The sequence below is a fragment of the Hyperolius riggenbachi genome, chromosome 10, assembly GCF_040937935.1.
Source record: "Hyperolius riggenbachi isolate aHypRig1 chromosome 10, aHypRig1.pri, whole genome shotgun sequence".
Classification (NCBI taxonomy): domain Eukaryota; kingdom Metazoa; phylum Chordata; class Amphibia; order Anura; family Hyperoliidae; genus Hyperolius; species Hyperolius riggenbachi.
Genome location: NC_090655.1, coordinates 83,787,710 through 83,805,285, shown reverse-complemented (window position 1 = coordinate 83,805,285; position 17,576 = coordinate 83,787,710). Strand labels below are relative to the sequence as shown.

The window sequence follows — 17,576 nt, the reverse complement described above, 5'->3', positions numbered from 1 at the left end:
CATTTAAAAAGATAGTTCACCCCAATGTGATATTTCTGTTCAGATAGAAACTGGTAGACAGAATCACTTGCATGGAATTTTCTAACTAGCCATTAAACTGTTTTGTAATTTAAAAAACAAGTTCAAACCATTTAAAGGACAGCTGAAGTGAGAAGAATAGGGAGGCTGCCATATTTATTTCCTTTCAAACAATACCAGTTGCCGGACATCCTGCCGATTTGGCTGCGGTAGTGTCTGAATAACACCAGAAACATGCAGCTAATCTTGTCAGATCTGACAATATCAGAAACACCTGGTCTGTTGCATGTTTGTTCAGGGTCTATGGCTAAAGTGTTAGAGGCAGAGGATCAGCAAAATGCCAGGCAACTGGTATTGCTTAAAAGGAAATAAATATGGCAGCCTGCATATCTCTCTCGTTATAGTCGTCCTTTAAGGCCCTGAATGGAACAGATCTGAACAGATTCTATGCAAAGCAATAGGATCAGTTCACATCAGTCCGTTTGGAATGGATCTACTTGGTCTGTTACGACAATTGGAAAGGGAAGGTTTGGGTCCTGCACATTAATTCTGGATTGACTGGATAAGAGTCCCATTAGTTTCACAATATACTAACCTACTGCCCATCCATTTGTATCCCTGCACACTGGAAACAATGGTATACTGATCCCCAGGCCCAAGCAGAAGCATCTCAGGCTCCCGTTGGTGATTATAGTAAACCAATAAGAAGCCTCCATGGGGAGGAACAATTCCCATTGGACTAAGTAGAGGACCAATGAAAAATCATCCCTGGGGAGGGACAATTCCAATTGCTGTATTGCAAACTAAAGGAAGCCTGTGATGCTGGAGCCTTGAGATTGGTATACAGGCATTTTCAACATGCCAGGACCTGAATGGACAGTGCCCGAGGATGCGAATGGACAGCAGCAGCAGAACGGGTAACAAATGGATCGGAAAACAAGGTGAATAACTAACTGATGCACAGTTTAAGAAACTGTTCTGTTAAAAGAGAAAACGTATCAGTTTTTTGACCGGTAGAGTTTGAATGCATTGCTTCCTTAGCGCCCATTCACATTAGGGCAATTAGCGGGCAATTACCGCTAATCGCCAAAGCGCTAGCGCTTTTTAAAGCACTAATGCTATTCTAACCTATGGCAGTGATCTCACTGCTGCGATTGGCGCAGATCGCAGGCATTTTGCGAATATCGCCAATCGCAAAACTTGTTACCTGCAGCATTTTTGCAGCTGTTCTGGAGCGATTGCGGTACAGTGCTTAATAAAAACGCTGATCGTGATCGCTCTGAATCGCAGAAGTGTAAAGTAATTTTACTGCACTAATCACTGTAAAATCACACACAAAACGTTTTGCGCTTTTTAAACGTGAATGGGCCCTAAAAGGCTTTCAGCAAGGAGGTGTGGCTTCACTTCAGTTTATTGGGCAATCAATTCCCCTGCATGGCCATGTAAGGGGAGTGGCTCACACTGACTTGCCAGATTTAGTAGAGTAGTAAAGATAGTAAGGGAGATGTAAATAATTCAGAGTGGATGCAAGATTATGCAAATAGTGTATGCATATTCATGCAACTTGAAAATGGTTCAATCAAATTCCACCTCGGCAGGATTTAATTGGACCAGTTTCAAGCTGCATACATTTGCATACAAAATTCGCATCATCCTGAATCAACTCAGATTCGCAGCACTTTGAACATCCCTAAAGAGGAAATTAATTTGTGCAGCTGGTAGCTTCCCTTTTTATTTCGCATCAAACTACACTTTTAGCAAAACTTTTTGATGCATAGTTTATTTAAAATAATGTTTGATTAAAACACAGCCAAAAAACGCTGTCTAGACTTGATTCGCCTGGGAATGTAAGAGTAGAATTTCAGGGCAACAACAAATTGCTATAGCTCACCAAGAGACACAAGCTAAATTGCTGGAAAAAAAAATAATATCTGTTCAATTCAAGAATTGCAATCAATTTTTCTGACAGATTGTAACATTTCAAAAATATGACCAATGTGCCACACACCTATGTTCATTTTCTCCCCAATTATGATAAAAAATTATTGGAAACTGAGAAAATTGCTAGGGTTTGTACAATAATAAATTGACAAACACCATACAATCTTTAGAAAAATTTCCAGCATTCCGAATCGAATAAAAAAAAAAAAAAAAAAAAAAAAAAAAAAGTGAAATCCGATCGGATTTTTCAGTCGAATGAAAGAAAAAAAAAAAAAAAAAAAAAGCTTTCAATATTTTCAGGAGATCTGATCATATTTATCGAATTGCCGTAAAATCGGATCATTTTATTGTATCGTGTGTGGCCACCTTTAGGCCTCTTTCACAGACAGTGCGACGTTAAAGTTGCAAGTTAGAAAATGTTCGTGGTCTGGGAGAAAAGCGCTTTACAAATGTTATCGTATTGTATATTATTGTATAAGTCTGTGCAACATTCACGGTGCACACGTTGCGTTTGTGTGCAACGTGTAGCATTATTAGAAAGTGCTGCATGCTGTGCATTATACACGTTATTAGCTGCGTTGGACTGTTTGCACATGCTCAGTAATGACCTGGAAGCATACTTTTCATTGCCTGTATGTCCTACTGCCTAGGTTCTCAACGTGTGGTACGCGTACCCCAGGGGGTACTTCTGATGATTCCAGGGGGTACTCGGGCTTGAAAATCCTAACCAAGAATAACACATTTAGAGTTTTAGAAAAGGATAAATCCTATTTAAACAACACCAAATTAGTGTTTTAGCTAATTAAAAGCAATTGTAAATGCTTAGAAATTGTTTAGAACCAATTATCATGTACTATGATTAAATATATATTTCTCAAGGGGCACTTGGAATAATGTTTACTATGCAAGGGGGTACTTTGCAAGTACAGGGTTTGAAAAGGGGTACATACCAATAAAATGTTGAGAAACACTGTCCTACTGTATGCGACGATAACAGGGCATAGAGTTGCGTTGTGACATTTTTGGGACGTTGCGTTGTTAGTTTGCGTTGCAACTTTATCGTTGCATCAAAACGCAACGCTCCACTGTGAAAGTAGCCTTAAACAGAGAAACTTCCCAGAGGGTATGGTGACCTCAGTTCAGATTTAAAATTAGGTAATAAGACTAAGCTCGGTAAGGACAGTTTCCAAGGTTTTCTGCAAAGCCACTTCTCCATGACCCATATAAATTAATTTGTTCACATTTGCAGAAATTATATCCAACTAGATTTTGCAGAAATACGACAAAATCTTGCACAACGTGCTGCTGCTTACCCCATTCCTGCAATATGCAAGACAGGTGGTCAGTTGCAAACATCAGCGATGGCATTCATGGTCTACAGAGGTGGTAGGGGGTTTAAGGTAGGAAAGTGATGGAATTTTTCTGCTACTTTGCTAAACATTGTCATAATGGTGGAAATCCTGCTCTTTGCCATGAACCTTCTACTAAGTTGAGTAATATTACCCCCCCCCCCTAACAAGTGAATACCAAGGTAGTGCGTGTGACGTAGCCCAACCCAAGCTGCAAGGAATAAATGATAAAAAGGATTTACCAGGAGGCTGTACTTCACCTTTCATAGTGCAGTGAGGATGGCCTATGGCTGCCGTAGAGTGAAACATACCGAGCATGCTTATAATATGTAGATAGAATTGGCAAATAGATAGGTGCAATCAGAGGAATTCTTAAAGCGGCTCAGTGGAGAGAATTTTATTCAGGGCTCGTTTCCACTATTGCGTTGCGGAATCACCGCAGGCAAATCGCATGCGGGTGCGATTCCGCATGCGGTTTTTGCCGCAATTTCGCATGCGATTTCGCATAGGTTAGGGTGATGCGATTTTAACCATGTCACTGCCTGTGTGAATTAACATGGGTACCTATGCGAAATCGCATGCAAATTTGTGGCAAAAACCGCATGGGGAAAACGCATGCGATTTCCCTATTAAATACATTGCGTGCGATTCGCCTGCATTCCACACGCAGGCGAATTCTGCAGGGTCTACCGTGCAGAAAAATCCTGCACACAAAAAACGCAAATGAAAAAACTGACAAGTGGAAACAGTCCCATCCCCTTGTATTGCCTATACGAATCCGCATGCGGATTCGCGCTAGTGGAAACGGGCCCTCACTGAAGAGTTTTTCAAAAGAACTTAAAAGAACATATGCATACAAAGGCACCTTCCAGTACTACTGTATTCTGAGCTGGGGGAATCGGATTTTTACACAGATTACAATATTGCAACAATACACAAGTATAATACTTAGATGGGCAACAATATTGAGGGAACCAAGTTTTTATTGTATGTTATACCAGACTGTACAGACTAATATACTGTAGAAGTTAGAGTTGCTCCCATCACGCCTACAAATGTGTCCAACGCTAATCATCATTAAAACCCAAATACTGTATACACAAAAAACTGTAAGGGCCCGTTCACACTGCACGCGTTTCCAGCCGCGTTTTGGAAACGCGTGCAGGTGGCCGATACGCACGACATCAGACATTGCATAGAGTGCAATGTCTGATGTTCACACTGCATGCGTTCCGGACCTGTGCGGTCCGGGAACGCATGCTGCACGCAGATTTTGCTAAAACGCGTGGCTGTCCCATTCACTTTTCAGTGATGGGATCAGCCACGCAACGCACACAAACGCGGATGGCCATGCGTTCGTACGCGTTGCGGTCCGCACGCGTTCCGCACGCATGGCCATCCGCATTTGTGATCTGAATGGGCCCTTAGAACCATAATCACATTTGCTAAATATACCTCTGACTGCTAATCTCTAAAACGTATTAAAATAGGAAAATTACGATTGACTGGATAGGAAGGATACATAAACAAATATCAGGTGCGTTTTCCAAAGTTTGGTTAAAAACTTTAAAAAATTCCTCATGCAACTTAAACCCAGAAAGGGATAGACAGTCCGTATAACACAAAAAAACAATGGCAGTTAAAAAAAAAAAAAAAGTTGCAGAGCACTGTGCGCTTACATATCTTCCAAAAAAGCAACTCATGTGCGGATTCTCTCCTGCCATCTTGCTGGAATGACTATCGCATGAAAATATTACTTTTTCGCACATCACAAACATGGAAATTACACTGAAGAGAACACCGACAATATTTCATTGTCTTTTCCTTGAGAAAATGTTTAATTAGGTGCCTGCTTTTGGAAATTATTATTTGAATGTGGCATTAGCTAATTGCACACACAGGAGACATTAGCACAAGTGAGAATGACAATGCAAACATGCAAGAGATGGATTTCATGGTGGCTACAAACGAATTCCCTTATTTCCACCTACCAGGGATGAAGCACAGTCCCTCAGGCCCAGTGCACACAGAGCGGTTTTAGCAGTGATCCACCAACCGCATCAGCCTGTGAAACCGCTTGGCTAATGTATTTCAATGGGATGGTGCACACCAGCGGTTTGAGGTTTTTAGCAAACGTGCCTCCTGCTGAAGTTTTGCGGTTTGCAGAAGCGTTTCTGCCTCAATGTAAAGTATAGGAAAAACGCAAACCGCTCTGCAAAACGCTAGACCAGAGCGGTTTTCCAGGTGTTTTTGTTACAGAAGCTGTTAAGCAACAGCTTTTACTGTAACCAGATTTGTATTCTGCTACACAAAAACGCTCCCAAAAACGCTAGGCAAGTTTAGAAAACGTCTCTAAACATGCCTAGAATCCCTCTGAAATCTGCTCCAAAAACGCTAGCGTTTTGAAGATCTGCTAGCAGTTTTGGTGTGCACTGGGCCCTACTAACAAATATTTGGTGTTATAGATGTCTCAAGGTTCTCCTCAAGTACAAAACGCACTACACGGTTTAAAAAAATGTAATATATGTTACAGTATCGTAAAGCAGATTAAAAATAACCAAAAAAAAACATTAATACTGTTTGTCAAAAAGTAAATGCATTATTCAGCATACCAGTATGTATACCACTTAACTCTGCTTATAAATTTGACTTTAAGGGCCCATTTTCCCCTAGTGCGAAAATTGGTCCGAATCCACAATTTCCCCATAGGCAAATCGTGCGGGGAAACTCTGCCATAGGCGATAATGCAGCAGCCATCCAAATCGCTTGCCAATGCGATTCGGACGACATTGCAGCATTTGCACGGCCTCCGGGATTTGGCTGCGCACTCGCACAACAGGAAGTGTGTCTTATAGGACGCTTGGCGGCTAGTGGGAACGGGCCCACAACCAACCTGCTATAACGGAACCGGTTTATCCTAAATTCGACTAAGTAGTGTCCATTGTTTTATTTTTTTATCTGTACTTTGTTTCCCTTTCTATAATATAGGTCTCATGACAAACTGCTCTCCTACTCTTTGAATTCATCTCAAGGCAGGAGGCATCCAAGAAACTGCTCGTGTCATACGCCAAAAGGTGGCCACGCACTCAGATTGCCAGCCAATAAGGCAAAATAAGTCATTCCTTCCCTGAACGGAATCTTATCAGAGGGAATGATTCCCACCACACACGGCACATCGATTTTCAATAGATTTCAGCAGGAAATCTATTGCAAATATCCATTAAACAACAGCAGCGTGCCTGTGAGAACATTTTAAATAGATACTTACCTAAGTAATGGAAAGTCTCTGGATGCTCCAGGCTCTATGAGTATAAAAGTATACCTATCATTAGCCAATTCTGTTAATTCCTCTTTGCAGCACCTCAAGCTCCATCAGGTTGGATGGGAAGAGTCAGTGCACAGCTATTTTAAGATCTTTGCAGAGATGTTTAATCAGATTCAAGTCTCAGCTGTGACTGGGCCACTAAACAACATTCACAGAATTGTCCTGAAGCCACTCCTTTGATATCTTGGCTGTGTGCATAGGGTCGTTGTCCTACTGAGTTTAAGAGTGCTCTGGAGCAAGTGTTAACCCAGGACATGTGTGAACATTGATGCAGTTCTCTTTCCCTTTATCTTGACTAGTCTTCCAGTTCCTGCTGCTGAAAAACATCACCACAGCATGAGGCTGCCACCACCATGCTTCACTGTAGGGATGGTATTATTCTGGTGATGAGTGTTGCCTGGTGTCCTCCAAATGTGATGCCTGACATTCACACCAAAATGTTCAATCTTTGAGAAAATTCTCTGGTTTTATGAGACATTGAAAGTCCTTCAGGTGCCTTTTGGCAAACTCCAGGTGGGCTGCCATGTGCCTTTTACTAAGGAGTGGCATCCGTCTGGCCACTCTACCATACAGGCCTGATTGGTGCATTGCTGCAGAGATGGTTGTCCTGGAAAGTTCTCCTCTCTCCACAGAGGATATCTTGAGCTCTTACAGACTGACCATTGGGTTATTGGTCACCTCCCTGACAAAGGTCATTCTCCCCTAATCAGTTTAGATGGCCAGGCAGCTCTAGAAAGAGTTCTAGTGGTTTGGAACTTCTTCCACTTACAGATGATTGAGGAGGCCACTGTGCTCATTAGGACCTTCAGACTGCTTTCACAGTGGGACGTAGTGGGATGTGGGTATCAAAAACACCCTCTAGTGAAAAGATACAGGAGACAAAAGTGGGAGCCCAATGGTGTAGTAGGTCAAAAACAATGGAACGTAATAAAAGTTAGACACTACTCACAAAGGTGGAAAGGTGGGTTGCAGAGGGGCAACCGACCACAGGAAGCAGGTAGAGACAACAAACCCGACTCCACTCGGGGTGGTCCCTAGGGACCTGGATGCAGTCGCTGTCTTTGGTAAAAGAAAGGGGACAGATATCCGCCGTGGTCGAAGCCACGTGTGGTCTGTACCCACCCCTCAGACGGGTGAGGTAAGGGGGTATGATTGCACAATAAGGGTATAAGAGGCGTCCTGGTGTAATAAAAGCATCTAAAAGCAGTTTAAAAACGGGAAATAAATTTGAGGTAGCTTACCTCAGTGACGAAAACATCTTTGTATTTTTCAAAGGTTTTTATTAGTAGCACAGGCAACGCGTTTCGCGGGTCAGAGCCCGCTTCCTCAGGCCAACAGTGCCAAACTAAATGACAGATTCAGCAAAGGGAGTTTTGCTGAATCGGTCATTTAGTTTGGCACTGTTATTGGCCTGAGGAAGCGGGCTCTGACCCGCGAAACGCGTTGCCTGTGCTACTAATAAAAACCTTTGTAAAATACAAAGATTTTTTCGTCACTGAGGTAAGCTACCTCAAATTTATTTCCCGTTTTTAAACTGCTTTTAGATGCTTTTATTACACCAGGGCGCCTCTTATACCCGTATTGTTCACAGTGGGACGTTACAGGTGCACGTTAGTGCAGCCTGTAACGCTCCCCCAACGCACAGCAATGTAACACAAGTGGGCTGTTCACAGTGCCCACGTTGCGTTACATGTAACGCTGCACGTTGTAGTGAAAGTGCAGCATGCCGTGCGGTTAGACTGTTTGCACATGCTCAGTGGGGGGCGGAGGGGAGATGTCGCTACAGTAGCCGCGCACATGGCTACTTAATATGCACTGCACTGGCGGCCGCTGATTGGCCGGCGGGACCACGTGATGCGGAGTGTCTCGCTTCGCATCACGTGGTCCCGCCAGCCAATCAGCGCCACTCTGGGAGACGTTATGCGGATAGAGCCGCCTAACGCGGCTCACTCTAACGTCCTCTCCAGCACCACCATGCGTTGCGTTAGGGGTACGTTATGCGACCATAACGTCCCCTAAAACGCAACGTCTTAGTGTTTAAGTAGCCTCAAAAGGAGCAGAATTTTTTCTATAACCTTCCCCATATTTGTGCCTCAAGACAATCCTGTCTCGGAGCTCTACAGACAATTCCTTTGACTTCATGTCAGAGCCCAAACCAAGCACGAACTGTCAACTGTGGAACCTTATAAAGACAGGTGTGTGCCTTTCCAAATCATGTCCAATCAAATGAATTGACCACAGGTGGTCTCCAATTAAGCTGCAGAAACATCTCAAGGATAATCAGGAGAAACCGGATGCACCTAATCTTAATTTCGATCTTCATGGCAAAGGCTTTGAATACTTATGTACATGTGCTTTCTCAATGTATTTGTATCAATACATTTGCAAAAATCTCATGTAAAAACTTTTTTTTCACATTGTCATTATGGAGTGTTGCATGTAGAATTATGCTGAAAAAAATGAGTTTAATCAATTTTGGAATCAAAATTCCAGATTGTTCCACAGCAAAATGTGGAAAGTTCAAAGTAATGGTATATTGAAGGCACAGCAAGAAATAACACTAAAGTATTGAAAAGGAGCATGACTAAAGGAACTACTGGGCTATTCCTTCCAAATTTATGCTTTATAAAGCAGACCTACGATCCCAAAAAAAAAAAAAAAAAAAAAAAAAAAAAAGGATCTATGTCGTTTTCTACATCATTAAGAAACAAAAATGCTTATTGATGAGTGTTTGCCTTTCCAAGCAAAGTTTTGCTACTCTAATATTCCACAACCGTGGGCCCTGTTCTAGAAGAGTCATCCATTATGAGCTGCTGTTTTATCTTGGCAGGGCAAGTCTTGTTATGGCTTCAACTCCATTCATTAGAGCAGAAAATGTCTTAACTGAGTAAAGCCAGGAGTTTAGATTATAAAGAAAATAAAAACAAATGTTACTTATAAACAAGTTTTCCTTTCCTTTCAAAAAGAAGGGTATGCAAACAGGAAAGCTGTATAACCGGTTCCTTCTTAAGACTTCATTACTGTTTTTAGAAGCAAGATTTATTGAAGGCCTTTAAAAGCAGGCCTCAAATGAAAGCCAACAACCACTGGAAAACCACTCAAACATGGCCACTGGTCCGGAAAAGTGGAAACTAATAAATCTGCAACAATCATGGGGGGAGGAGTGAATACTGTAAGGGATCATGCTGCCCAGTTATTGTGAGCTGAAAGGATACCAGAGATGAACTATTTATCAAAAATGTTCTCTGCCCCCCTCCTTTACACTCCAAATCCTACAGCTCAGTCCAGGTCAAGTTAGGTGGTAGTTTTCTAAATCCTCTGCTATTTAAAATAAAATCCCAAATTGTAAATTTGCCACTTCCTTCATCCTTCTAGAGCAACACAGAGTATATTTACTACATTTTATAGATGTACGTTATTTTAACCACTTCAGCCTACAGCCCATTTTACCTTAACGCCAAAAGCCTTTTTTGCCTGTTAGCGCTCCTTCCATTCATTTGGCCATAACTTTAACACTGCTTCTCACACGTGAATGATCTAGATCTTATTTTTTTCACCACAAATAGGGCTTTATACGACACTTGTTTTCAGCAATTCCAATCTCTCTCTAGTTTTAAAATAGGCAAATGCTACTATAAAAAACAAAAAAACAAACAAAAAAAAACCCACCCATTTTATTTGCCCAATGTATGACGGCAATATAATATTTGGAAGTGAAGGTATATTTTTCTGTTTCGGGGTTATTTTTTTTTTCTGGTCAATTGCAAGCCCTTATGTACTGAAATAACAGTAAAATACCATCATGACATATAGGTTAAAACAAGTTGAGCCCCTAAGGCAACTATTAATGGACTTAAACTATTTTTTTGTCCATTCACTGAAGGCACTGCGATTGGTTCGGGGAGACCTCGGCTCCCTTACCCAATCGCCGCTACAGAAAAGCCGGCGGTTTATAGCGGGTTTGCGCGGACATGCATGTGTATAATACTGGACGCGTTTACACATCCAGATAGCCGACAGCGCTGTCTATCTGGACAACTATAGTCGTCCAGATAGACTGAAGTAGTTAAAGAGGAGCGGTCAGCCATACTACCACCTCAGAAAAAACCCACATATATAAGTAGATAAATACTTGCTCTACATACATAACATATGTATTGCACTGTCCACGTTTTGATTTTTGTGATTCTTCTACAGTAAAAGAAAAAAAATCCTTCTTAGCATTTCCTATTTTAACTATGGCTATATTGAAGCCAATCTTGATGTAATTTCCTCCCTTATTCTCCTCTGCCTGATTGGGTTTGCGTTGCAGCCCTCTACTATAAAAAGTGCATCGTCTCAGCATGAGAAATATTGGCCAATCAGAAAGGGACAGAGGTGTGGGAGGGGAAAACAGGAGGGAATGAAACTTCAGCCCATCAAGCTGCATTAGTTAAATCTGAGGGGAAAGTAGAGAAGCAAAAAAAAGGACAACCCAGCCATGCCCTGTAACTTCCTTTGCCAAATTTTGTATGTACCAAATAGAAGTCAGGTAAACTGGGGAGTGATCATTTATAAACAAGTAATAGCGATTTTAACTTTTGGATTGCCTGATTAGCATCCTTATTACTTACTTGTTTACCAGATAAAAATAAAGAATTGATTTCTTATTTTATGCCCGACAGTTACACGTTTAAAGCATACCTGAATTTACACGACATTGGCCCTGATGCATAAAGCAGATGTAAAATTGCTGTGTGCTGCTGCCAGGGAAGCACCAAGAGTTACCTTATTGGGGGTAACGCGTATTTTTCTATGGCACCACACAGTACATTACATGTGCATTTCGCCATAGGGTAATGCGTTGCTGCTCTCGTAAATCTGGCCCATTAGGTATTAAACATGGGTGTATATATAGTACTGAGCCTGTTCTGAACTCCTCTGTTTTGACTTTTTTTTTTCCTTTTCATTGCAAGGGTTAATAAACCCGGTGCTAGATCTATGTGGATGGTGCAGTTAAAACATAACTGTAGGATCAAAAAAATAAAAAATAAATTACTAACGTTCAACTGTAAAGGGAAGCCTATGAGGTATCTCTTAGGTTCATTACTTCTTCACTGTTGGTTGGGACCCTCTTCCACATGAACAGGCTCCCCTTTATGTACAAGTGTTAATGCGCTGAGCAGGCACCAGTAGGGTTCCCGTCTGCACAGAAGCCCAGAGGAAAACCCCATTCATGAGCAACTCTGTGCTACTTCACAGGCCACATTCATACACTAAGGGGAGCGTGGCTGCTAGCACAATATTCAACAATAATGTTGAATATTTTTAGAGGGTCACAGTAGAGGAACAGAGGGGCAGAGGCAGACTGGGCAAGCCTCTGGACCATTCAAAAGACTCTCACTACTGAAGTAAGTATCTAAACTTTAATTTCCTGGCTGCAGGTACCCTATAAATATAGCAGGTATCGCTCCTGAAAAGTATTTCGAACCTAAAACAGGCTGGGCGAACAATCCTGGTAGGGCTTGTTGGGAGCTGAATAAACCGGATTTTACATCAGTGACATTGCTGCGGTGCACACTTGAAAGTTAAAAATGTACCCCAACCTACAAAGCTCTCCACAATCTCTCTCCCCTGTGCATCTCACTAGTTTCCAGATACCAACCCCATCACAATCTCAGATCTGCACATGACCTGCTGTTGTCCTCTAGAATTGCCTCCTCGTATTCACGTATGCAAGATTTCGCACAAGCTTCACCCCTTCGCTGGAATGCTCTCCCACAATGCATCAGTCACTCTCCAAACTTTGTTACTTTTAAACACTCAAAAAACTCACTTGTTCAGACAAGCATATGCTCTACCTTAGGCCTCCTCCATTTTGTTTTAAGGCCAAGTTGCACTCCTAGTAGATATCCTAAAACACACTGCCTATGGGTATGTTTATTGTATACCACCCCACCTAGTTTCCCACCTAGTCTTTTAGATTGTAAGCTCGCAAGGGCAGGTCTCTCCCCCTTTTGTGTCTTGGAAATCATTATACATTTTATTCATTGTGTTACTTTTGTCATCATTAACAATTCTGCATTTTGTATCGATTCTGTATTTTGTCACCAATTCTGTGTTTTGTATATTTGTCTGTATTATTAAGTACCCCATGTTTGTTTCTTATTCTGTATAGCACCACAGAATATGTTGGCCCTTATAAATTAATAATAATAATAATAATAATAATAATAATAATAATAATAACAACTCAAATTGAAAATAAGAATATGAAACATCAGGAAAGTACACTATTGATACTGCACACACAATTAACGTTCTTTTGAGTTTATCTTTTGTAAGTTTTCTGTAATGCTAGGTACACACCATACAATGTTCTGTTGGAAAAAAAATCGATCTGGCAGGTAAATCTAACATGTCCAATCTGGACTTTGATAGATTTTTTTGATTTTTTTCTTGGTTTTGTTTTTTTGATTTTTTTTTTTTACAGTTTTCATAGAACTGAACGAAAATAGATTTAAAAAAAAAATCAAAACTATTAATAACAATCGGAAAATCAAAGAATCGATCGGACATGTAGGAAATATAATCGATCTGGCAGGTAAATCTAACAGAAAATTGTACGGTGTGTACCTAGCATAAGGTCTGTAGTCAGTTTCAAGATATCTGTAGACCAGCAATCTAATCAGTTTCTGCCTATCCCCTTCTGTACAGTGATGCATAGGAATAGTAATAGAGTGATATACCATACTCACTGAGGTTGTAAAAATGCTGCCAGAAAGCTTCCATCCACTTCTGAAGGTCTTCACGGCTATCAGCTGAAAATATTTTAGTGACGGCTTCACCAGACGCAAGGTTGAGAATACGAAAACTGTTGGTTGTTTTCTTAGAATCTTTGTCTACAGCTCGGATTCTGGTTTCCTGAAAACACAAACATGCATTTAAGCATTTTTTTTTTCCCCCAGAAGCATGTTTTCTTTAAAGTAGAACTCCACTTTTGTGGAGGTCATTTCTAATCTATGGTTAGGAGGCATAGTTGAGAAAATGGTGTGACCTAGACATTGTACTAAGTTTGAGAGTGTCCTCAACGGTTTCTACATGACAATGCCCATGTGCACACAGCAAGGTTTGTAAAAAAAAATAATAAAAGAAAACGGTTTATCGATGTGCAAGAACTTGATTGGCCTACACAAAGCAGAGACCTAAACCCCTGCCAATATATCTGGGATGAATTGGTCAAACATAAGCCAGAGTCCATGATCCCACATGGGTGCCTGACCTGATGTGCCTCAATCTACATTGTACATAAAAACCAACCTCGTTCAAACGTCTAGTGGCAATACTTCTCAGAAGAGAAGAGGCTGTTCTAGTAGCCAAGTGGGGCCTAACCAATGTTTAATTTTAGAATTATAGATCATGAACACTCCGTGATTTCTCCCATCTATACACGGTGGATTCGATTGCTCTGATCGTATCTGAGAATTTGGCTCGATCGGTTTGGGTGGAAAATTTGGGGTCGATTGGCGGCAGATCGGGAGCATGTGGCTAGCATTTTCCAATTTGGCGACCGAAGGTACTCTCAACTGTAGACTGCGTTGCAAGGGAGAATCAGAGACCAGGACCGATCACAAGGTGGACAGGTGAGAACTGCACAGCCCGTGGGGCAGAGACCCTGTAGGAACACACTGATTTTTTTAAAGAGGTCAAGAGGGAATTGATTAAAAAAAATGTGTATAGTGAGTGGAGGGAATCAGCAAATAGATTCCTCTCTGATCAGATAATGATTGGAGAGGGATCTATCTGCTGGCCATATTCACAAGTGTATGGATATCTTAAAGTGAACAAAAAGGTGAAAAAAAAGAAACGGATAATAAACAAAATTTTATTTATCCTCCTACTCAAAGAAAAAACATTTTTAGAAGATATCCCATGGTTTTGTTTTATATTTAAACATTTACAAAGTAGACTGAATGTTTTGTTGTCTCTGCTCAGCCTATTAAGTGTCCCTAAATGAAAAAAAAAACATGAACTACTGACCTTTCAGGCATCAAAATCAAATAAATCAAATAAGTAAAACAGCCTGGTTATTAACATGTTTTGCACTGTACGTGCACCTTTTTATCTCATGTCACATGTTGCCTCAGGTAAACGTTAAGTTTATCAAGCATATAATGTTTTGTCCATGTGTCTACATATAAGGCAGTGTTTACAGGTAAGAGTCACAGCATTGAGTGTGAGTGGAGTGTAAAATAAGAGGTTACTCACTCTGCTCTTGGCAATCCACTGACCAGATCTCCCTTCAGTCAGGGGCATCTCTAGCTACCCAATACTTGGCGGCACCTCTAGATACGGAGGATAACTCGGTCTACCTAGTACTAAGGGCCTGTAGCTACCTATGATGGCAAGGGAACTAAGGGAGAAGTGGCAGCTGGGCTGACCAGCACACTTGCAGTGCAGTTTGGCGGGGATTTGTAGGTTCAAGAAGTGCAAAGTCTAGGGTGCCAGGACATCTGTGCCTCTAGGCTCCTGTGATGTAAATCCGAGCCTGAACAGAATACATCTGACTTTGCTGTGTCACATAATGGAGCATTCATTATCCATTACCAACCATTTTCTGCCTCTGGCAAGGACAATAGCTCACTTACCTGTAATAGCTACTTTTAATCGTGGCAGTGTTTTGTTTTTTAGTTGGGATTCAGATAAGATCTCCTACATTTAGTATGCATTCTATGAATATTAGATTGCATTTTCAGAGTCATTGTTGCTAAATGATAAAAACTCTTTAAGGGTTCTCAAAACTAATGCACATTTTATAGGCTTGTCTTGTTGCCTATCAATTGACCGCATATTAAAAGTTACTTTAGTAAAGTCAAACTTGCATCTCAGCGTATGGGTACTTGAGTTGTATTAAGTGCTGGGTGAACTGTAAATTTAGTTCATGAATCAAGCATTACCTTCTATGCTTGAATGATAGATCAAGTTAATAATGATCATGACAGGCTTGCAGCTCTGAGGTGATTTAGGGTCATCAGTAGAAACAAGGTTGCTGAATTATCGTGTGGAAGTCTACCCAACTGATGCAATACTGAGGCAAGGTCTGAACCTAGTAGAACCCTCTTAGATGATGAAACCCATTGCTGATCTGTCGCTCTCATGGAGGACAGCAAAGAACAATTTTGCCTTCTAAAACAAAAAGTTCTAGCCAAATACAGTAGTCTCATTTATCCGGTACGTGCGTGATAGAGTAATCTGTCTATTGCTCCAGATGTCACATTCTGTACTGTATGGAAACCTAAAAAGATTTTACATTATTGACTTAGCCAATAAGAAGGTAGGACAATCACACCAAAAGTTTACCTGTAAAGTATTTCTGTACTATAATTATTTTTTAATATTGTTAAAACAAGTTGTGCACAAATAACTTGTAAAAAAAGAAAAAAAGAAAAAAGAAAAAAAAAAGTTGATTTCTACAAAGCAAAACAAAAACCCTGCTGAACCAATTCAACGATCCTCTTGTCCTCCATAGCAAACTCCATCTAACACCAACTCCCTCTTCCCACCAGTCAGAAAATATAACTATACATAAATATAACCTAATACAAACAGTCAGTAGGTGGACTTGTCTTGAGCTGACAGAGCAATCACTCTTACAAGCCCATGTGACTGAGAAGAGTGGTTCAGACTGACAGGGAGTGAGCAGACACAGGGTTTGGCAAGATGGAGATTCAAATCAATGATTTAGTGAAAAAAAATTTGAACAATTTTTTTCATAATTAAAAATGATGTTCTCTTAAATGCATATTAAAAAGTAGTCCTTGAACAGTACAAAAAACTGGCAAGATATCGACTGTCTACAGGAAATGAGGGTATTGCTTAAGGGCCCGTTTCCACTGGCGTTGTGTATGCGAGGCGGTCGCCGCATCGCCTGGCGTCCCCCTGCAGGTACTTCCGGTTCTCGTCCATACAATCGGATGCAAGGTTATGCAGCTTCCCATTCGCGGCTAAGGGGAATTGGATGCGTGCTGCGGAAAACTGCAGCATGCTATGCATAAATGTCCCCGCGACGCATTGTGCCAGATCGTGTAGGTCAATTCTGTCAATGGAAACAACTCCACTAACGTGAATTGCTTGCAGTTTCTTTGCGTTGCAATGAGTTTTCCACATAGCAGTGCATGTAAACGGGCCCCAAAGCATACCTGAAGTGACAAGTGAAATGAGATAAAAATAGGTACATATAGTACTGACCTTACTAATAAACTTGTCTGAAGGTCCTTTCTATTTTCCTGCAGTTCAATTTTTTTTTTAAATAAATAGTACTGTTATCTATGCAAATGAGCCATTAAAACCTCAAGTAGAATAGGACTTCATGTCCTAAAAAGTGAATAAAAGGCAAAACACTAACCTGGCTGATAAAGCACTGCTGATACCAGGATATAAGGGATAGACAAAAGATGTGAATCTTCCTGAGTTCCATTCAAGATATGCAAACTGACCAATGAATCCCTACAAGGTGGCATTCGACTGATCTGTTTTCAAGCTACATAAGTTTAGATACAAAATTTGAAAAATCCTGTATGAGCCCTAAACTTTTCAGCACTATCCTATAGGGATGATCAATGAGAAGATAATTATTTCAGGAGTCAATACTTGACGTTTTACAATGTATGCTATTCTAGCTAAAGATTACCTTGTTAACAGGAATAGTCATTGTTGGCTCAATTTTAGCTTCAATCTCTTCAGGAGAGTAGTAGCAGTGAAGATATCCACCTTTCAGGACACAGTACATTCGAATACAGCTACGAATTCCACCAACCATCTCCTAAAATGAACACAAAACAACAATCTCATTGGCCGCACAAAAATACTAGGTATTAAACTGATGCTGTACTAAGAGAAATATGGAAATTATTTTATTTGGTTTAAACAATATTCATATTAATATTAAACATTATTATTTGCTT

General features: G+C 40.7%; 1 protein-coding gene across 5 annotated transcripts in view; it reads right to left on the bottom strand.

The window, feature by feature from the left end:
- RTKN2 (rhotekin 2) overlaps window positions 1-17,576 on the bottom strand; it is a 254,071-nt gene that overhangs the window by 102,668 nt on the left and 133,827 nt on the right. For all 5 annotated transcript variants that reach the window (XR_011024318.1, XR_011024319.1, XR_011024320.1 and 2 more), the window contains exons 9-10: window positions 17,303-17,434; window positions 13,371-13,536 (exon numbers count right to left, since the gene is read on the bottom strand). Coding sequence is in view for 2 of the 5 variants with exons in the window: in XM_068255554.1 (XP_068111655.1) it covers window positions 13,371-13,536; window positions 17,303-17,434 (298 nt within the window). In the remaining 3 variants the exon portion in view is untranslated. The remainder of the gene's footprint in view (window positions 1-13,370; window positions 13,537-17,302; window positions 17,435-17,576) is intronic.